The following is a 22,980-nucleotide window of genomic DNA, read 5'->3' on the forward strand; positions in this document are numbered from 1 at the left end:
GCCCCACTGAAATAGCAAGAAAATATTTTTTAAAAAATGAATATGCATAAGGACAAAGGGAACTGAAGAGACTGAACTGGAGCAGAAAGCTCAACAGGTTTTTGGAAAAGGGAAGGTAGCCAAAAGAGCGCGGAGTTATCAGTACTGAGGATGCCAAAGACTAACTTTTTCTGAAAGAGCCCTTGATAAAGAGTGAGCCAGTATGCTGCAGGAACCTGAGGAAAGCTCACAGATTAGAGGCGTTGGTACCAAAGCAGGTGAGGCCTGTAGCTGAGCCTGGAAATGAGCAGGAAGTCTGTATAGGCATGTTTGCGTCCTTCAAGCTGCTCTGCACCCTGTGCAGCCTCCTCCTAGCCTCTCGAGACTAGGGCAGTGTTCTCTTAAGGCTCTGCACACAGGGACCTCCCCTCCAGCATGGGTCCTCGGCAAGCCATTGTTGAAAATAATGGGCTGGGCAAGAGGGGATTTGTCTGTCTTTAATTCCCTACACTGTGAAGTGAGATTCTCAGCCCCTCTTCTAGGGCCTGCTAGCCAGAGACCTAACAAAGATAAGGTTGAAATATTATTTTCTAGGGAGAAAAAAAAAAAAATGATTACCCTAGCGAAAAGCCCTTACAGATATCAACTTTTGGGAATTCTTTTGATTAAAAGGTTAGTTCACCATTTCCATCTCCTTTCATCAGGGTGTGCCAGGTGTCATGCCCCCTCCACGGATACAGCACTTGCACTTGTTTTCAGTTCCTCAGCCTGGGTGTCCAGTCACTACATATGAGCGAGGGACTAAAACGCAGCTGCAAGCAGAATACAAAAAGACTCACTGCAAGCCATATTATTGTGAAACATGAGGACACTGAGCATCTTACAAGATCCTAAAACCTTCCAAAGAGAGAGCAAGCCAGTGTAAAGGATAAGGAATCTGAAGGAAATTGCATTTCTAAACAACAGTACTGGAAACTGGAAAACAGTGGAGAAATGCCTTCAAAATTTAGACTGGAAAATTATTTTCATCCTAGGATTCTATACCCAGCCAAACTGTCAAGGTCTTTAAGACAGGTACTTTTGAGACATGTACTCCCACCCATCCCATAGGAACTATTGTTATGAGGGTGATATTAGCTTCATAGAATGAGTTTGGTAGGGTGCCCTCCTTTTCTATTTCCTGGAATACTTTGAGAAGTATTGGAATGAGTTCTTCTTTGAAGGTCTTGTAGAACTCGGCTGAGAATCCGTCTGGTAGGAACTACTGTAGAATGATGAATTCTAGCAAAATGAGGAAGTCAGGCAGTAAATAGAATTGAAAATATTTGGAAAAAATACCAATAATTTAATCAAGTGAAAAATAAAATTGAGGCAATTAATATCTCCAGGATAAACAAAGTTGTATAGCAAACTTACATAGTACATTGTTGACTGAGCAATGAACAATATTTATATTGTCATAGTAATACAAACATTGACTATTGGTTTAACCAGAAGTTGCAATTTTAGTTTTGGGAGGTTGGGGATTATGCTAGTATAATGCCTTTATAATAAGTTAGTAGATGATGTGTAAAGCTAGTGAATCCAGAAACAGCAAGACGTGGATGTTAGAAATGTAAGGAGACTGAAGGAACAGACATTGGAGTGGGACTGCTGGTTTTGGTTGCAAGACTTTTCCAAGACTATTTTTAGTCTTTTTTTTAATAAGACTATTAGAAAGCTTTTAGTAGTCTTTGATTTTTAACCACATATGTGTATATTACTTTGATATAAAATAAAAATTAGTAAAAATTAATATGGGCATACTAATATTAGTTTTCTCCCATCTGGAAAATAATTATTTAACAGCTATGTTTTGACTCAATCATCTTAGTATAATGAAATTTTCTAGAAAGTGGTTTCACTCTTAAGGCAAGTCCTATTTGGCCCAACTGAGAATTGTAGCCTTGGAACCCCCGCAGGGGACCAGAAGAGTCAGGGTCAGCTGCAGGGCAGTCATTAGTGCAGCCTCCACACTGCATCCTGGGCCTAGAAGAAGCCCCAGGAAAGATGTGGGGGTGTGGGCTGGTGTTTTGCCACAAAGCCGCTGTTGCAAACCTCAGCTTTAGGCTGAAAGGTGGTGCTCAGTAGTATCTGAACCTGGGTAGTCACCCTACTGTGTAGCAAGTGTTTCTTTCCCTTCAGAAAACAAATGGATTTCCTTGTCCCTTGGAAAACCTCCAGGCTCTGTTTTCACTCCCCCAGAGTGTGCTTTTTGGAGTCATTTTCACTTATTTTATTTAATTATGTTAATTTGAGTTCTTGGTCCTAGGTGCTCAGGCAGAAACAGACCACCACCTGCTGGGGTAAGGGTCTTCCTTTGGCAGTAGCAAAGCCACAGTTCACTGAGCACTTCTCTTCATGGGATACTTCCATACATTATTTCTAATCTTCAAAACTGAGTGTGGGGGGAACCAGTGAGATGGCTACATTTAGGATCACCTCCAATGTTGCAGATGAGAAAATAGAGGCTCTGGGCCATATGAGCTGCTATGATGGGTGGCAGATCTGGACTCAGAATGAGGCTTGTACGATGCCAAAGCTTATTCCATCTCCATTGGGCTGCTTCCCATTGGAGTCACAGGCCTTGGTGACATGTGACTCATGACTAACAAATAGTGCTGAAAACTGAAAAAGCACGAGACTTAAAGGGATGCATATGTGTTCTTACACAGTGGCAAAAACGGATATGGTTGATATAATCTTTTAAGCTATCTTGTGTTTTAGTCAGATCCACACAGGACCCACAGAGTGGAGAACCTGAGGCTTTGCAGAGTCAGAGGTGGTGGACTTTGTTGGCCTGTGCACATGAAATCACATGCGTGTGTTTTAGTACCTGTGCTATTCTCACCAAGCTACTGGCCAGGCTGGGAGCAGTGAAGGGGTCAGTGAAGCCTGGGATCCTGTGGTCATGGGGTCCCATCCAGGCCTCATGACAGATTTGCCCACCTCCCTCCCACTCCTGCCCCAGTCTTATTGCTGAGCAGAGCTTCTGTGTTCTGCATCCCGCCTCCTTCCCACAGTGTGCTGTGGTGGGCCTGTGCCCCTTACCTTTTTCGTTTTAAGAGTGCTGAACTCCAGATTTTTAAAAATTCAGTCTCCTAATCTCTTCAGAGAAAAGTCCTCTTTTGACAACTTGTTCTAAAGTTACACATTTCTTTTAAATTCAGAAATTGCTTTCAAATGAATAAATTTCAGAAATATCCATTTCTGTTTGCCCTGTTACCAGTGCAAACAAGGAGCAGCACTGCCCTCTTCCAAACCAGTTTTCTACCTCACATACATGTGTCATCATCCAGCCAGCTTAAAGCAGCTCAGTCCACCTACTCTGACATTGCGGCCTAGGGATCATAGGTCTGCATTTAAGCAGCTCAGGTTGGTCACAACAGGTTGTCCATGCACCACACTTCAGAAACAGTGATCAGATCACAGGTTTTAATGTAACTAAGGATTTTTATTCTTTCTTAATATTTTTTTACAGTATTTTTAATCCCCTGAATTATTTTTCCTTTCCTTTTTTTTCTTGGTACCAGGATTGAACCCAGGGCCGCTTAACTGAGCCTCATCCCCAGCCCCTTTTATATTTTATTTTGAGACAGGGTTTTGCTAAGTTGCTCAGGGCCTCCGTAAGTTACTGAGGTGGTCTTTGAACTCGGCAGTCCTCATGCCACAGCCTCCCAAGCTGCTGGGATTACGGGTCTGTGCCACCATACCTGGCTAAATTATTTTAAGACATATTTTCCCAGCAGTTACTGATTTTTATTTCATCCTCTGGACCTGTTCATATTATTCATCTTTCACTTAAATTGGAAATTTTTTGCCATTCTCTAAAGTTCAGGATTTTTCTGCCTTTCTACCTCCTAAGCATGTGAACTTCCCCTCCTGTTCCTTTCCCTCAGTTTCTTTACCTGTGAAATGGGATTAAACTATACATAATTAATAGGTTTGCTGTGAGGCTTATGAGTGTCTGGCTCATATTAGGCGCAAATTAAGTTTGTTCCTTTCCCAAACAACTAAATTGCAACATCACATCACAATTAGCTCAGTCTTTTTAATTTCTTCATTTCTTTGTTTTTTCCTTTTTATTCTTTTATCTTTTTAAGTTAATGACTTTTAGGTGTGGGGTTGCAGAGAAATCCTTCTTGGGCCTTTCTTCCCTCTAGTAAGATGATTGCAACATTCCTTTGTTCGCCTGTCCACAGTGCTTTTTGTAACTTACAAGTTAGCTTCAAAAGCAGCCAAAGTGCGATCTGGAAAGAATTGTCCTGGTTTGATATGGTAGTATGCAGTTTGGCAGTATCTTCAGTATTCATTGCCACTAATTCAGAGTATTTGCCAGATCTGTATACATAGTTTTACATAGAAATTGTAAAAGATCTGGACACAGTTTATTAGCATTACTCATTTCTAAGAGGATTTAAGAGGATAAGATCATTTTAGACTCAAGAACAGGATATTAGTAATAGTCATTAGCTTTAAAAATAAGCTTATATCCCAATATAAAGTCCAGCACATGCAAATAAATGTCTGGGACTGTAATAATGGATAGAATTCAAAAACATGGTTAGAATTTTAAAAATGCCTATTAATATGTAATTCTTGGCATTAAGCTGCCAAGTGAATATAGCTCTTTAGTCTGAAATGCTGTATAATGACAGACTTTATCATAGTGTGACCCCAAGACTCTTGAGCTTTCCAAAACAACAGCTATTATATTTCTTAGCCTGTTTGTATTGGAGGCACCCTTTTGAATGTTATTTTTGGCTTTACATGTGGAGGTTGAAATGTTCAAGACAACACTAAACTTAAGTTGGCAGTCACTACCCACAGGCTTTTTAGCAGGACACTGTCTTCCGACCTCTAGAAAGCATCCAGTCACTGTACTTGTCACCCAGTGGCCCTGTAGTCCTGGGTCTCCAGGAGTTGGGAACAGCGTACCAACAGAGCCTTCTTGGGTGCTTCCGAGGTCTGATCTGGTAGCAGACGCTAGCAGTAGGTCCACTCTGCGCAGCACAAATACTTTCATACATGGATCAGGCTTTGGCAGGACCCTGCTGAAAAGTCAGTGACACCCTTGATGAGCACCCCTGTGACATATACCAGTATGTCCCTTCAGTCCAGCCCAGTCTTGAATTCTTAGGTGAGGATCTTGCTTCTTAGCCATTCCTAGTGTTCATCATTGCAGGATAGGTTAACAAGTAGCCAGGGTCTCTTAACCAAAGCTTTTTCTAAAGTCTATATAATGACAACCTTAGTTACCTGATCAAAGATATAGATATCCCAGTGCTTTGATCCAGTTGAAAAGACAGATTCTTGGTGGGAATGGGGCAACCTAATCCATTGGTCAGGAGCCTGATCCTTGTAGCCAGGCAGACCTGGGTTGAGTCCATCTCCGCCTGTTTCCAACAGTGGGACCTTGGACAAGGTGCAACCTCCCTAGAATCAGGTTTTTTTGGTGTTTTGTTTTCACATGAAAAAGCAGGATAATGATTTGATCTTCTTCACAGGGTCGTGGTGCAAAAGCAGTTCAGTAATGTACATAATATGCTTCTTACATAAGGGGCTGGCAAGTGGTAAGATCTCAGTACATCAGGTCTTACTGTTCATATGCTGTAAGATGTGAATTAAATTTTTCTCCCAGTTACAATATAGATATCAGACAATAGTAAGTAAATGTATTTTCCTGTTGTTATTGGGACTTAGTTGAATTTTATTAAATTATTGGCTGTGGTTTGGCTCCTGATTGCTCCCCACTGCTCTAGATTTCTGGGTTTGTGTCCATAACACATTATTGTGATTGTTGCTACTTTGTTACAATATTGCCTGTGATCATTCCTAACTAGAGTTATAAAAATTTTGAGCCATCATAACAGTGAAATGGATTTTAAACAGTGGTATTCCCTGGCACCCCTAAAGGCGCGGGGAAGTTACCTGTTGAAGAAAGTGAGGCAAAGAAGGGATGCAGGCCCTGCCTTTGAAGAAGAATGTTCATGGAGGAGACTAATTTCCCTTCGCTTTGAACCACATCTGTTTGCAGCCATCTCTGTCTGGATGGTTGGTTTGAGCCATGTGTCCCATATTTTGTGTGGTTGTCTTGTGGGTTGCAGCTCTCTGTTCATTACTGTGTTGGCCTTGATCACAGTATGCTCCCTGAATGTACGTGAGACTAGTACTTGTAATTCCAGAGGAATCTGCGTTTTCACCAGCACTTTCGGGACATGGGGTTTGCCCTGGCACCGCGCCCGCTAATGCCACTGAGGAGATGTGCGAGGCTTCCAAAGTGGTGCCCGGGAGGGTTGCGCTGCCCAGGGCGGGCGTCAGGTGCTGGACTGGGCTTCCAGCGTCCAGAAAGAACCTCTACAGGCCTTGCGCGGGCTCCCCTGTTGAACCGAAGTGGACCGGGGACAGCCCGGGAAAGCCGCGGCGGTTCGGGGCCGGGCAGGGGCGCGGTGCCAGCCGCGTCGAGGGCGGGTGCGGTTAGCCCGCGGGGGCCGGGGGCCGGCCGGGCCTGGGGCCGTCGGGCGCGCGCCGCACGGCCAGGAGCGGGTTAAGGCGGCGAGGCGCGGGCGGCGGCCGGCGGGGGCGGGGCGGCCCGGGCCCTTTGTTAACGGGCGCGTCCGGGCCCAGCGGAGACGCGGCCGCGGCCATGGGCGGGCGCGCGGGGCGGCGCTAAGGCGGCCTGGCGGGCCGGGGGGCCCGGGGCCCGCGCCGAGCCGGGAGCGGGGCGCCGCCGCGGGAAAATGTTGGAGATCTGCTTGAAGCTGGTGGGCTGCAAATCCAAGAAGGGGCTCTCCTCGTCCTCCAGCTGTTACCTGGAAGGTGAGCCCGCCGCGGCCAGGCCTGGGCCGCGCGCTCGCCCCTCCTCGCTTCTTCCCTCCTTTCTCGGGCTGCCCCGGGCGCTGCTGCGGGCTGCGGGCCCGCGGCTTTCCCGCCCCAACCCGAGGGCCGGGGCGCGCCAGCCTCGCGGCGTGTCCCCGCGGCCCCACGCGGCGGGCCGTGCCCCGGGAAGTTTGAGAAAGGCCACCGCACAGGCCCTGTCGGCCTTGCGCGCCCACGTCGTGCGTTTCCGCTGCGGTGCACAAAGGCAACGAGGTTCCGCGGTGTGTGGCTACAGAATTCCTAGTGACCTTTCTGCCCGCGCCCACCCCTCCCGTCTTTCTACAGACCTCGAAGAGGTCCTACGAATCGCTTTTCAGCGGGAGAGAGACATGAGGGCACGTAGGCGTCGCGAGTGTGCGCAGCGTAGTGCTGGGGGAGGGGAGGCCGGGTCCCATCGCCCCTTTCCAAGGCTTGCAGCCGGGGCATTGCGCCTTTGCCGACTCTCCACCCGCTCCTCTAGCTACTTTTATTACAGTTTTATGATTTTCCTTTACTCTTGTCATCTGCCACAAGATGACAACGGAAGAGAAACGAGTTGAGGCTGATGATGTAGCTTCTCCATGAACGTGAAGTCGATGTGCTCTGAGACGGCTCGTCCTGGCCCGCCGTCTTCAGCAGAAGGGCAGTTGTACCGCAGAGACGTGATGGTACTTGGCTTTTCTGCTGCTTTCATTTAGGACTCGAAATAGGAGTAGAAATGTAAATCTCATTTTGGAACAAGTAGGATTTCTGCTAGAAGGCTTGAAGTTCTAGTGTTTTTTCTTCTGGAAATGGAGGAGAAACAAATGGAGGCCTCGTTAATTTTCTAGCCTACTTCTCTTTGCAACTCTTGCACTGAGGACTGCCTGGCATCACATAGGCAGCCGAGATCATTAATGCCACTGAGGTAGGTGAAGTCTGTTTGCCTTCTTTCCACAAGTTATGAACATTATTCTCCTTCCCTCTCTGCGATTTTTCTGCAATTTCAGGGGTTCCATGCCCCAGAGAAGGACCATCCAGATGAAGTGAGCTCACAAAGTCTAGAATTTGGAGGAAGATGGTTTATTTATCCCTGAAACTTGTCGTCTAAGCAGCCAAAATCATCCTCAGTTAGTACATCGCTTATTTTTTCCAAGTTGCTCAAAATTCTGAACACATTCTCATTTACATCTGTAACGAGTTAGTGTTAGGCATTATCATCTCCGTTTTGTAGATGGATGTTTGAGGCAGAGATGAATGGACTTTTGTAACTGCAGAGCTGGAGGAAAGTTTTAGGTCACAGCTTTCCCGGGCATTGATTTCTTGTCCTGAGGGTAAACTGAGATTTAGTGCATACCTGGCTTGTTTAATTATTGCTTTGGGGTAAAAAACCTAAAGTTTCTTATTTAAAATGAATTATAATGCTGTCAATCCCCCCCTCCCTTTTTGTTGGTTTTTGTTTTTGTTGTTGTTACTGGGAATTGAACCCAGGGATACTTTACCACTGAGCTACATCCAAAGCTCCTTTTTATTTTTTATTTTGAGACGGGGTGTTGCTAAGTTGCTTAGGGCCTCACTTGTCAAGCTGGCCTCGAACTTGTGATCCTCTATCTTAGCCTCCTCAGTAGCTGGGATTATAGAGTGGACTTACAGGAGTGTGCCACAGTGTCCGGCCTGACTGTAGAATCTTTAAAAAAATATATGTATGTTCTGGTACAACAGGCTGCACTGGGGATAAGGCCTCATTCAGGAAAGTGTCACTCTAGGAATTCTTCCTTCTTACTGAGTTTCCTTTTATTTTGTTGTTATTTAATTAGAGAAAAGAAATGAAATTTTTTTTTATAGTTAAGAGAATTGAACAAACCTCAGTGATTGTTTCTTAAAGACTGAAAGTACTGTTTGTCTCTTGGGAAGAACAGTTGCCAACATCTGGATAAGTAATCCAAGTTTTCCATTTTTACTGACATTTTAAATCAATCGATGGATGTTTATTGACACCCTCTGAGGGTCTCAGCCATTCCAGGTCATGGGGAAGATTGAATAAGATCAATGTTTCCGCTGTTCTGTCAAAGACAGTTCAGCCTTAAACGCAGTTTGATGTTCGTGCTACCTGTTCTCAGATCTAGTGGCCAGAGCAGCAATAGGAAGCATGAAGACAGATGGCATTATTAAATAATCATTCAGTGCTGAGCACTGTCTCTGCACTCCAGGTGATATAATGTGTGTGTCCCATTGCAACCCTGTGACTGGTTCCATTTTACAGATGAGGAAAATGAGACACCATGTCTGTGCCCACAGAGCTAGCCAGCGGTAGTTCTGATGTTTGAACTCACTTTCTGGGGGTCCTGCTCTTTGCCACTCTGTGTCCTACTCCCTGTGATCGTTTGTCTTCTGTGGAACCCACTGTGGGTTTTAAAAAGGAATCTTCAGAAATTCTCCAACTAATAATTCCTGAAGTAAGGGCAGTGTCTCTTTTTCTTATAAAAACCTAATGCTAGTAAAATATAGCAAGATTACATTTAAAACACACACATACACTTTAGAAATTCTAAAAGGTATTTAGTGAAAAATAATTCTCTCTGCTTTCTCATTTCCCTACCCAGAGACAATCACTAAGGTGTTTCTTGTTGCAAACTATGCCTTTTAGAAATAGCTTATGTGTATACAGGCATTTATAAAATGTGAATTTTGCTCTCCAACTTTGTGGTAAAGTGTGTTATAACAGTATCTATTCGCCACCCAAATATTGAGCTCCAAAATCTTTGGTCCACTTTCAACACTATTTTCTGATTATTACTCCCTCTGGAGATGTGAAAGATGGCATGATCATTATAAGCTTTTTTAATTCGCTTTTTCCGTTTCACTTTATTTGCTCACATGTTGGTGTTTACATCTGTTGCACATGCATATTGTATGTGGACATGATAGTTCTGACCTGAGGCATCCAAAACTGATGGTCTGTGGGGCGCATCCTTCCTAAACTTCCACTGTGTTTGAAGAGCAGTGGCTGCCATCAGTGCGCTTGTGGTGCCAGCCGTGCGCTTGTGGTGCCAGCTCTGCAGCTACCCATTTAGAACTTGGGCTTTGCTCTCTAAATACGCTGTCACTTGCTTCCCTTGTTTAGTGACAGAGAAGCTCTGAGGCCCTTTGTCACCTAATAGTCCTTGTGATTTGGGGTTGTGTTAGGATTGTTGTGCTTTTACAATGTGACAGACCTTGGTGCTAAACTCCTTAGTCATCCTCATTCATCTGCTGGCAGTGCTCTGGGGATGCCAGGGAAGAGGAGCAAGACGTGCCCTTCATTCTGGGCGGCAGTACCCTGGAGTCAGGAGATCCTGTTTCCTCTGACTCGGAGCTTCTGTTTCCTCACTCTTGAGACAGAGACCATCTACGCCCAGCCCACCTTGGCAGATTGCTTTGAGGGCCAGTGAGATGATTCATAGAGTGCTCTGAAACTGGTAAAGCTCAATGTGTGCTTCTGCTAGCGTGAGATTCCTCTGAGCTCCTTCAGGTCCAGTCAGTCGTGGGCCCCCTGGAGTGTCCCTAGGGTGCCCTGCTCTTGTGTGTGTAGGCAGCTCCACAGGTAGCTCATAGCTAGATACCAACATGCTCCTGGGTGATCTTGGGCACAGTACTCGGACCTTCCATGTTCTTGTTTATAGTATCAGTCTCATAGTATTTTCCACCTCTTTGAGTTTTTGAGAGCTTTCTTGTTTATTTAACACAGAAACTGACATAGGACAAAAGACCAGCATATGTAAGCTGCTGTTCTGGTTTTTTTTTTTTTTTTTTTTTTTTTTTTTTTTAATTAGCAATCTAAAATGGTGACTTCACCAATTTCTCCAGTGGCTAAAGTGATGATGGCATTGAACTGAAGCCACCCATAGATTTTCTTGTTGATGATCAGTTTAGGTGGGCTGGGGTGTAGCTCAGTGGTAGAGCATTACCTTCAATACCCAAGGCCTTGGGTTCAAACCCCAGTACTGGGGGGAAAAAAAATAAAGACTTTATTTCCAAAGATTCTAATGCAGATACAGTAATCCATACTTCCTGTCCTTGGTTTAAGATGAAAATATCTTCCCTTTCTCTGACCCTCCCTTATTCCCATGGTGAATATTGTAATTGTGCAAGAAAAATTACCATTGGTTTATGGTTGGGATTGTATTTCTCCTCTCTGGAGGCAATATTTCCACAGCCCCAAATATGTGAAAACTGAAATCTGATTTTGCTCAGTACCTTGTTGTAAATCAAGTCAGTTGTAATTTTGCCTGTGTAATCACTGATCTGAAATAGAAAGGGAAAAATAATAGGAATGGACAGCTTTTAAAAATACACAATGTGAATTAAAGAGCAAATGAGACATTGGAAAATTTAACTTTCCCACCATAATGATGGATCAAAATTAATAGCACAGAAGAACAATTTTTTTTTCCCTTTTTCTGTTTTTAATGGAAAATTTTGAGCCCATGTCAAAAGCAGACTACACTGAACTCCCTTGTACTTATTACCCAGTTTTAACAATTATAAGCTTCTAGTCAATTTTGTTTTCTTGCCTAGTGAAGTTGTAGTTCCAGAGCAGTCAGGAATAATAGCTTGCTGGTTACTTTTTTGTGGTACTGGGGTTGAATCCACCAGGCCACACCCCCAGCCCTTTTTATTTTTTTTTATTTTGAGACAATCTCACTAAGTTGCTTAGGGCCTGGTTAAGTTACTGAGGCTGACTTTGAACTGGCAGATCTTCCTACCTCAGCCTCTTGAGCTGCTGGTGCTGGTTACTTTTGAAGTGTGCATTTGTTCTCGGATGAGGAGAGCTGTTACTCTCCAAGATCGTTCTTAAGATCTTTCTTAACCCTTGCCATAGACACTGTGTCATACTTTGTATTGGGGAATAGTGATAGGGGAGGCAGGCAGACAGGTGAACCAGGAAGTGCAGAGAAACCAGTTAGGAAGTCTGCAGGGAAGGAGGAAGGAAGGCAGGGACAGAGGGGAATATAAGACAGAGACTGGGAAACAAAGACAACAAGGTTAAGGCAGGAAGGGAAAAGAGGGGTGGGAGGGAAGGAAACCAGAGGTGGCAAAGACGGGGAGGTGGAGGGGGTGGCCAGCGGGGGCAGCAGAGTAAGAGATGGAGCCAGGAAGCAGGAAGGAGCAAGGAGTGAGGTAGGAGGGGGAGAGAGGGAAAGACAAAGGAGGAGGAAGAAGGAGGGGGAGGCCAAGAGAGAGGTACATGAGACCCTGCATGAGAGACAGGGTGATAGGCAGGCAGCTGATGGACGGAGAACTGAAGGGAAATGATCAGTCAAATCTCTCTGCTTTCATTTCCTTCCTCTCGAGCAATAATAATAGCGTCTCCTAAAGGGCCTGGGGATTCACTGAAGATAAGTGCTGGCATTGGTGAGGGATCAATAGTAGCTATTATTCTATCACATTAAGATCCATTTAACCCTCTTACTCTTAAATTCTCTGTAGAGACCTAGTCTTACCTTTGTTGTGGGTCCTCAGATTTAACTAACATCATCATTATACATCATGTACCTCGAAACTGTATTTAAAGACAGGCCATGAATAGAAGGAGGCATTGCTCTTGGAACCCTCTTTTTTTTTTTTTTTTTTTTTTGGTGGGGGAGTGAGGAGGCATGTTCAGTGACCCAAGTTACCAGTGGCAAAGGAGACCTTGTGGGAAAATTGTTTACCATTAGGTAGCCCAGTTAGGACAGTGAGTGGTCTAAAGGGACCCAGGAGTCCAGGAAACACATGTGAGGAGAGGAAATGTAAAATGAGTTCTTTCAGCTCATCCGGTGATCGGTGACTGACAGCAAAAGGGGAGGCTTTTCTATCTGTTTTGAATGGCCTGTGAGAGAAGGAAAATGCTTGGGGGTTCACGCTCTCCACGAGGAGTTTGACCCTGACCAGTGCAGGGGTTCCTGGAACCTTCCTGGAGACATCTGGGGATCTCACAATGCAGAGGTCTCTAACAAATACTGTTGCTTTTGAAAGCATGGAGACGTGTTTTTATGTTACACCTTGTTTTAGGACGTGGGCCATGGCTTATGTTATGTTCAGAACAAATCATTGCATTTCCATCTTTAGTGCCTGTCATTTATGCCACTCTTATCATGGGTTAATGTCCTGGAAGCTGCTCTGTTTTAGTTCTCACTTCATATTCTGCCATGGCTAAAGACAGGGCTGTGTGCTGCATTGCTCAGACTCTGAGGAGGTTTGGTCCCAGCCCCTCTGAGCTGACATTGTGGTGACAGCCACAGGAGAAGGGGCAGTTGCTCTGCAGTGCTGTGCTGTAGTGCAGGTAGCACCACTGGCGTCCACGTGGAAGTGTTCTGCTGTGAGCGTGGATGCCCTCTCATCAGCCGACTGGACTGATGCCCTGTTGTCCTATCATGCCCTCAAGAAATGGAAGCTCGGAAGTGAACATCTCCAAGAGATAGTGGTGCTGAGATTTGAACGTGGGCTGTCCACACCAGAGCCCAAGCTGCTTGTACCCCTATGATGTGTGAGCAGATTCAGTGCTGTGTTGTGGATATAGGTGACAGAGGTGACAGTCAAGTTTTCAGATGGGGTGAGGGAGCAGAAATCAGGTGGGGGGAGGTGGGGCGGGGGAGGGAGAAACTGCAAGGAGTCTGGAATGCAAAGCAGGAAGGGTGGGTGCGGACACTTCTGCACTAGACCCTGGAGGGCTCAGCGTTTCCATTACTGTAGAGAGAGAGCAGAGCTCACCCAGTTCTCAGGCCTGTGCAGGCTGAGGAGCAGTGTCCCATGTCAGCTGCCAACTGCCAGCTACCCTGCAGGGCACATGATGTTCTGAATGTTGCTCCGAGTGACACTCTTAGTAGATGGTGACTGACCAGTGACAGGCAGGGCCACCTCCCAAAACCTCTGCTCCCTTTCCCTCTCGGCCAGCAGCTGTTTCAATGAAACTGGAAGCAGCAGAGTCACCAGGCCAGACTTACATTTTAGAAAGACCCCTGTGAGAGTAGGTAGTGTGGAGGTGGAATGGTCAAAGGGTGTGGTCGGGCAGGGAAGGACAGGAACCGCAGTGAGCTGGTGTGAACTGACCAGGTTCTGAAGTGGGTGTGACAGGAGTTCGAGTGTTTTTGGAAGATGTTGGTATCTATATTCACACAGGTTGAGACTCCATTTCCAGCAACTATAGACTTCTTTGATAAGAGATTCTTAGAAGGTGATAGAACATTTCTTTTTAAATTTTTTTTGCATTTGCGTTGAGGGAGGTAGAGGGACTGTGTATCTTCAGAAAGGTTAGTGTTTGGGCTGTTGACAGGAACAGGGGTTTAGGAAGGAGAATTCCGTTTTGTTTTGTTTTGATTGGCTAAGCACAATATTATGTAAAAAAGATTCCAGGGAAAATATTTAAACCTTGGGCTAACTTAAATAACTTTATTTTCTTAAAGGAGTTTTCTCTTGAAACCTATTCATTTTATTTCCTATATTGCCCATAAGCAGAAAGTAGTATAACAGCACTTGTTTTCAAAGAAAGTTGCATAGGGTGGGCTTGTCACAGTGTGTGCTAGTCCCCTTTCAGGGACTGCCCCCTGTCAGAGGCTGGGGCACTCCATGCAGGAGTTGTCAGAGGCTGGGGTAGAAAGCGGGGCCCAGTGTCTGTGGGTGGAAAGAGTTCCATTCACTAACCTCTAATGAAATCTACCATTCCACCTTTTTAAGGACATAGCCACAGTAATATTAACCATATTTTTGACTGTTGCCGTGGATAGCAGATATTTTTATTACATATAGTTATGCTTATTGTGTATATTCTCACCCCTTCAAAGTGACCATCGTCACCACTGTATCTTGTTATTTAATGTGTTAATATGAGCATATATTTAATGCACTAATAAAGAAGCACTGTATCACAAATTAATTTCTAAAAATACTTTTAGGATAATTTTGATATAATTCTTTTCATCACAATCCTGGATTTTGTGTGTTTACAGACTTTATTCTGAGGAGTCTCTAGGCATCTGCTGATGACAACACAGCACATATTAATGGCCTGGGAGTGTCAGAGTGGCCTTGGGTCCCTGGTTAGTTGTCTTGCCTTTGCTCTGACTATCTTGGTTGGGGTCCACCCCTCCCCGTGCCAGGGAGCATGTGCCAGGGAAGCTCCTCAGAGCTTCCAGCTGCTGGGTCTGTGTCCTGAACTCACCACTTCCATCTGCAGGACAGTGCTTGCCTTCTGTCACGCATTTCTGTTGAGGCCCCATAAATTTTCATTAACTGCATCTCTTCCACAAGGCACAGGGCTACTTGGTTTTGGCCTCGTTACACCCACCCTATCCCTACTCCCCCGCAGTTGATGGTGTTTTAAGGTGCTGGAAAGATTTTGTTCAGGGTATAAATTTAATACAGAGGCTATAGTTAAACTTGGTTTTTGCTTGTTTTTGTTTTTTGTTTTTTCATAATTTTAACTGCTCTGAATAAAGGTATCAATTGCAAAATGAAGGACTCTATAGAGTGTGATAAAATGACTTTCAGCAAGTTCAAATTGTGGGAAATAATCCTTTCCCTCTAAGTTCACATTATAAAGAGTTGCATGAGACTGTTATGAACTGACTTGAGAATAGTCGGAGCATGATCTCACCAGCTGGAACAGAGAGTGAAGTAAAACACGAAAGCCCTGCCTCCTTCTAGAAGGGTCTGTCTCATAGACCTTCACCTTAACAGAGCTTGCTTGAACCGGACACTAGCAAAACCACTGAGGAAACAAGAGCAAACCTCGAGGTTGGAGTACTTGGCCTGAGAGGTAAAGGGAATGACAGTCCCTTTACACACTTTGCACTTCCCTGCCCCAAGTGTGGATGGGAACGAGTGCTGCTGGCCACTGCTGACTGTGGCACCCTGCCAACAGGACGGGTGGGGAGCTGCCCGGGATGCTTTTCCTGGAGGTGAAGACTCCCGTCCCCATAGACTGCGACCTCCCTGGCCATGGGGTTCACAAAGCGCTTTGCTTCCCTCCCTTGTTGCTAGTGTCCCCTCCGCAGCAGCAGTCCCTGGCAGTCTAGACCAGATACGCCATATCAGACAATCTTCTGTAAACATTTTTCATCAGTGACTCACAACTTTGAAGAAGGGTTATTTTTATATAAAACAGTCTTTAAGTTGTACTTGAAAGACCCAGACTTTTTCCTAGAGTACCATGCAGACAGTCGGTCACACAGAGATCCATGAATGCCGGCTCAGCTCCTACAGGTTTCCAGGCAACTCCCTAACACTCAGCTGAAGCTAAAAGGGGCATTTTTCAGATGTCACCAGTTCTTGCTGCTCGGCTAGCTAGTTGATGGCCTTTCCTGAGTTTTGTTGGTGGGTGGAAGCCTTTTTGTTAACATTATGGCAAAATAGTTTTAAATGGGATGGGAGGTACTTTTAAAGACCCAGATCTTAAGTATATTTAAAATATGACTCAGAAAGGATGCAGCAGAAAGTGTTCACTGACAAAAAAAATGAAGAATGATAGCAGATGCTAAAATTTATTTCTCAAGATTTCACAACAGCTGAAAGACCCGCTGGGAGAATAGAAGAGGCTCTACTCTGGGCATCTCTTTTGAATGAAGCCTTTGGGCTTCTTTTGGGGTCTTGACTTTCTGACAGCTGGACTAGCAGAAAGTTCATGTCCGATGCAAGGAAGATTTGAGTACATTTGCAACTTTGGCCTTGTAAGCTGTGATCATTTTTAAGGTTGACGAACATAGTTCACTATGAAATGAAGCAAGTAACTTGGCATTTATGCATTGTGAGTCAGTTTTGACATCAGCCTGGACTGGGAATTGACTGGAAGATTTGGTGTTGGACTGTGGCTTCACTTCAGTGTCTGATCCAGAGGCATGCATGAGCAATACTTCCCCTGGGGCTGCGGCCATTAATCTGTGGAACGGAGCAAAAGCTGGGAGGGAAATGGAGGGACTGCCTTGGATGGCCCAGTGTCCTGTTGAATCAGCAGTGGGAGGCCCTGTCCTTTCCAGCAAGGGCCTCTTCCCCGGCCTGGAGCTTGGTGTCTATCTGCATGTTAGGGACAGCCCTCCTTAACCCATACTTCAACCAGTGGCCCTCTCTGGGCATTTGCATTCTGCTTACTCCAGGTGTTTTCCAGGCCACTTCCTCTGATTATATAACTTTGATCAAATCCAGATGCTACAGAATGTTCGATAGAAGGGGTCAAATGGCATTTGAGAAGAAAAGCATTTCTGTATTCCTGAGTCGGGTTTAATTTCCTGTGTGGGCCTGCTCTGCCTAAGCTGTGTGCTCCTGGCCCAGAGGTGGAGCCAGAGGGAGATCACAGTACTTTTCCAGGACAACTGGGATCTTCTCGCACAACCCCCACCCACCCAGTAGGCTTCATGTTCAATGATCAGTTATGTAAGTGTCGGTTGGCTTCACTTGTGAGTTTTTAAGCTTTGTAATTATGTTCTGATCATTAAAATAATCCACATTCACTGTAAGAAATAAGCCATAATATATAAAAGTGTAAAGAATATTAAAAACACCTGTAATCCTACCACCCTGAGTTAAATATTGTTGCACATTTTGGTATAGTTTCTTCTGGTCTTTTTTCTATTTTTAAAAATTTGGAATAATGCCATATGTACTGGGATGTAATATAAACCCGTAATTTGTTATGTGTATATTCCTGAGCCATTGAATTTTTTTTTTCCAAAAACGTGCATTTTTTAATTTTCTCTAGGTGCTGGGGGTTGAACCCAGAGTTTCACTCTAGGCAAATGCTGTACCCCTGAGCTATACCCTCAGCCCCATCCAACGATATTTTTGTTGAAGTTTTTAGAATTTCATTTTTTGTACAAAGAACTAGCATGTTCTCTTTCATTGGGTGACAGTCTTGGGTAGTCCATTCGAGGAAGATCACTTAGTCCACCTAAATGAAGCCTGTATTTTTTATGTACTGTCAGACTCTACCAGCGTGTGTTGAGGTGGTGTTTCCAGATCAGACCATGCCAGTTTGACCATACGCTGACTGAAATGTCATGGGTTGCTCCAATAGAGCTGTTGGTGACCCATCTTGTTTTCAAGGGTGCAGGGAGGCAGAAGGAGCGAGCTTGGGCACACATGCCCTCTTCCCCAATAATATTTTAAATGGCTTCTTAAATATTCTATTTTAGGGGTGGAGCAGAAACTAACTGATCTTGTATTGATGGACTTTTTGTGCTTTTCCTTTTCTGTGTCATTTAAATTTGGTGTGTACAAATCATTATGTTGATTGCTTAGGCTAAATCTCTAGAGGTCAAAGATTATGAATTCTTTAATTTGGTTCATATTCCGCTTGGCCTCCTGCAACGTAACAGCAGTTTATACACCGACTCTGAGCATTATGTGAGAGAGCCAGTCATCGATGACTCATCCACACTGGCTGTTAGTGTCAAGTAAATGGATCTGGCAAGTTGAAGAAGTATTTACATTTCTTTGATTACTAGCAAGGGTTCACATACTTTCCATGTTTAGTGATGATTTTAATATTTTGTGAATTTATGGTTTATGTTCATTTTTCCCAGAATGAAGGGAGCTCTTTATATTCTTGGGGTGCGTAAGTCCTTTTGATCAGCTTCCCCTTACTTACCTGTCTTGCCGAGGTGACCAGCATGCTTCCTTCCTTCGGGACCCTGGCCCACCGCAGCAGAGCCAGTTGTGTTTGCCCCAAATCTGTTTGTCTCTATATATGGTACTTGTCATGATTACTTGGTTGATGTGAAACCAGCACATTATAAGTGTGAAAAGAGAATATTGTTTCTCTGAAAATTAAGATGGGTGCTTCAGGAAGACTCAGTAAAGGCAGATTACTTTTAAAAAATGGTACCGAATTAGGTGCGAGACCACCGTTGGCAGTTGGAGTGATCCTGCACTGGGGTCACCCTGCGATTGCCCCAGTTCTCCCTCTACTGGTAGGCAGTTGAAGCTGGAGGTGAATTGTTGGGTCCGAGGTGGGATTTGGAGAAGACAACCTCAAGCCCCATCACACCGCCACACTCAGAAGCACAGCCAGGGCTGGCACACCAGCTTGCAGTAGGATGGGTGGGGTCACATGTGCTGATAAAACCGACTGCCTCCCTGCTTTGAACATCACGTGTGCCTCACTAGTAGGTACAGTCCGAGTGTTTCTGCTCTCAGTTAAAAAATAAATTTAAAAGCAAAATATATATATTCCTGCTATATGGAGTTTTTGTTTATGTTTTTGTTTTTTTGGTGTGTGTGTGTGTGTGTGTGTGTGTGTGTGTGAGAGAGAGAGAGAGAGAACTGGTCAGTCCTGTTGCTGTTTAGCTGAGAGTGCTTTAGAGACCCGCAGTTCCTCAGAACGGGCCTTTCCACATTCTAGATAGCATGCAACAAGACCCTTTTCCTTAAAATTGCCTTTGCCCTCACAGTTCATAAGGTGAAATTACCAAGTATAGTAATAACAATGTAATACAATTTGGGATTTACTCTGCTAGAAACACAGTTCTGAAGATTCACTTCATCACTTGTATAAAAGCTAGAATTGAAAGACCCTGATTATTAGGGACTGTCCATTGCTGCAGTTCTCCAGGAATGTTTCTCAAAGTTCTGCTGGCCCTCAGGTGTCTCTAGATGCCTCCAGTGCTTTTTTGAAATGAATGTAGAGTTAGGCCTATGCCTCAGATGGGTGTTATTGCCCAGCAGTGATGTGTAGGAAAGTCTAAATCCATAGAAGGGAAAATTAAAACATAATTTCGTTTTGTTGCCAATTGTATATGTGGCTTATTTGTAGATATTTGTATCCTTTCCAATCAGAAAACCCACACACACTTTTTTTGTTGTTTTTGTTTAAGGTTTGATTTATTCTTGTGACTTCTCTTTAAATGTCATTTGGGCTTCACTTCAGAATATCCCTCAGCTGTTAAGATCCACTTGGAGTAGACTTGCTGGTTTGGAAGAACCTTCTGCATTTTGTCATTAAAACAAAGAAATTCTAGAGAATTTGAGCACAGTTCAGCAGTAAAAAAAGGAAGGAACTTCAGGAAAAACGAATAAACTATGACACTGGTAGTGAATAAGGCTCACGTATTAACATAAGAGCTATTGAATGGATTTCAACTTGTAGAATCTGCTGAAGACAAATCATAGAAGATTTTATTATTCCAGAGAAGCAGAAACTCAGTAATTCTCCCAAGGAAAAAAATCAAGACAACTGCATTTGAGGGTGGGCAAAGGGGAAGAAAACTGGCAGGAAGGTGGGACATTCCTGTCCTCTTCTTGGGAAGTGACTTTGAGAGAACTGCCTCAGCTGGTGATCTCCAGACACAGCTTGTTTTAGTCAGCTTTTTTGCCATTGCAACTAAGACCTGACCAGAACAACTATGGAAGAGGAAAGTTTATTAGAGGGCTCACGGTTTCAGGTGTCTTAGTCCATAGAAGGCCGGCTGCAGTCCCTGGGGCTGCAGGCGGGGCTGAGCATCCTGGCAGGGGAGTGTGGTGGAGGGAAGCGGCTCACATGGTGATCAGGAAGCAGAGAGAGACTCCACTGGCCAGATACAAATGTATACCCCATAGCCAGCCCCAATGCCCACCTCCTCCAGCCACACCCACCACTTCAGTGACCATTCAGTTAATCTCTATCAGGGGATTAATTCTCTGATTGGGTTAAGACTCTCACAACCCAGGGATTTCTCCTCTGAACCTTCTTGCACTGTCTTACCCATGAGCTTTTGGGAGACACCACATCTAAACCATAACACAGCTGTCATCTCTGGGTAGTAGGTGCCTGTCTTTCATTTTAAGCCTTTCTATGCTACTTGATTTTTAAATTGTATGCATATTAATGTTGTTACACTTGAAAATTTTTTAAAGCAAAAAACTTGTACTTCATATTTTAAGCAATGGCAAAGACTTATGAAGATGATTTTATCTATTTCTGACTAAACACATGTTGAATTCATGGATTTTAAAAGCCTAAACTATTTGAAAATATTAATTACCACCTTAGAAAGAAGATACTTTTGTTATCCAGAAAATTTGGCAAAACAGTCCTTTTATTGTAAAAAATCCTTAATATGACAAATTAGAATGTGCAGTGTCAGAAGCAGACCTTTTTTGCTCCTGAAAATAAAGCTCTTGCTTCTCCAGTTCTTCCTGTCTCTATTTCATTTTTCTGTTCTCTACCTTGTTTTCCAGAAGCCCTGCAGAGGCCAGTAGCGTCTGACTTTGAGCCCCAAGGCCTAAGCGAAGCTGCTCGTTGGAACTCCAAGGAAAATCTCCTTGCTGGGCCTAGTGAAAATGACCCCAACCTGTTCGTTGCACTGTACGACTTTGTGGCCAGTGGAGATAACACCCTCAGCATCACTAAAGGTAAAGGGCCCTGGACGCCTGGCCATGGTTGCAGGGGACAGACAAGGGACTTACAGCTTGACTGACCACCCCTTTGCTTACTATGAGAGCAGCTTCGTAGCTGGGAATGCAGGGATACCCCAGAGCAGCAGCCTCTTTCCAGGGGAGGGTCCTGCTAAGCCAAAAAGCCCCAGGACAGCCTGGTCCCTCACAAGCCAGGCTCCCCTGCTTTCATGTGCAGAGGACACCTGGACCACGGCGGAAAACATGGGGTTTTTTTTCCCCTAAGGAAAACATTTTCCCACAAAAGACTTCCTTATATAGAAGCATAATAGTAAGTAAGCATAATAAGTAAGCATAATAGATTTATAAAAACTGAGGCTGCACGCTTCTCTGTACATTCAATACAAACAGGAAGTTTCATGTGTGAGTGTATATTCTTATACACTCATACATGCACAATTTATGTGGACTTCTTAAAATAAAAATAGTATGTAGAAATTTGGAGAATTATAGTAAGCACACAATGAATGAGAAAGAAGGAAACTGGTCTTTGAAGCTGACATATCTAATTTGGTTCTTTTCCTCTAAGGTGAAAAGCTCCGGGTCTTAGGCTACAATCACAATGGGGAATGGTGTGAAGCTCAAACCAAGAATGGCCAAGGATGGGTCCCGAGCAACTACATCACACCTGTCAACAGTCTGGAGAAACATTCCTGGTACCATGGGCCTGTGTCCCGGAATGCTGCGGAGTATCTGCTGAGCAGCGGGATCAACGGCAGCTTCTTGGTGCGGGAAAGTGAGAGCAGTCCTGGGCAGAGGTCCATCTCGCTGAGATACGAAGGGAGGGTGTACCACTACAGGATCAACACTGCTTCTGATGGCAAGGTGGGCACTCGGGTCGGGCCCAGCTGGGGAGCTGGTGCACCAGGGTGGTGTGTTGGGGCCAGGATGGTAGTTAGGCCCTGGCCAGGGGAACCTAGAAATTCTGGCATTGGCAAGTAAATTCTTGCAACAGAGCTCAACCAAGCTGTTTGGAGAGTCTTTCAGATAAACAACAGGGGTAAGTCCATTAGACTTAGGAGAGATCTGTTGAGGATCCATCATGAGATATTCTAAGCCCTTGGCCTTTAATAGTACCTCCCAAGTCAGGCCAGCCTTTCTGTAGGTAAAATCACACACAGGTATGTGTCTATGTGTGTGTACATACAGTTTTTAAACAGAAATGAAACCACATTATACTCACAGATTTCCAAACCTGAATCATAGCTTTGTAAAAGAGTGGGCCTGTGTGATTTTGTGGTCTTTGTGTAACAGTCCTTTAAAATCCCTGAAGGGAAGGGAGGCATTGACATTTACTGAGTTCCTGCTGTATAATGGAACACCTTGCAGTCCATCTTCTTCAAACTTCACCTCAGTCCTCTGGACAGGCATTAATGTAATCTGCATTTTTGCATTTAAAAAAAGGGAGAGTTAGGGAGACTTTTCTTGCCAAGTACTCACATAGGCAGTACCTGATGTAACCCAGCTGCCCCTGGCTGTATTGAGGAATAGTTGCTAGGTGCATTGTCCCATGGAGTGTATGCACATGGTTTGAAAAAAACCAATAGGGCAGAGTTAATTGCAGTGAAAAGTAGTTCTGTCTCCTAATTCAGTTCTGCCCAGAGGCAACCACTATTACCAGTTTCTTCCAGATTGATTGGCATATATGTTTTCCCATAAAAGATTGACAAACACCTTTCTGCATCTTGCCTTTAGCCTCCTAATGAGTTGTTTTGGAGGTTGTTTCTTGGTAGCATTTAGAAC

General features: G+C 44.4%; 1 protein-coding gene across 2 annotated transcripts in view; it reads left to right on the forward strand.

Moving 5' to 3' along the window:
• The window catches only part of ABL1 (ABL proto-oncogene 1, non-receptor tyrosine kinase), a 136,314-nt gene that overhangs the window by 89,168 nt on the left and 24,166 nt on the right, over nucleotides 1-22,980 (forward strand). Inside the window, exons 1-3 of one of the 2 annotated variants that reach the window (XM_079111696.1) lie at nucleotides 6,646-6,837; nucleotides 21,022-21,195; nucleotides 21,767-22,062. In XM_079111696.1, the coding sequence (XP_078967822.1) occupies nucleotides 6,759-6,837; nucleotides 21,022-21,195; nucleotides 21,767-22,062 (549 nt within the window). In that variant the 5' untranslated portion in view covers nucleotides 6,646-6,758. Of the gene's footprint in view, nucleotides 1-6,645; nucleotides 6,838-21,021; nucleotides 21,196-21,766; nucleotides 22,063-22,980 lie in introns of those variants that run through there. The other variant, XM_079111695.1, reaches the window with a different exon arrangement.

This window comes from Sciurus vulgaris (genome assembly GCF_902686455.1).
Source record: "Sciurus vulgaris genome assembly, chromosome: 15".
Lineage (NCBI taxonomy): Eukaryota > Metazoa > Chordata > Mammalia > Rodentia > Sciuridae > Sciurus > Sciurus vulgaris.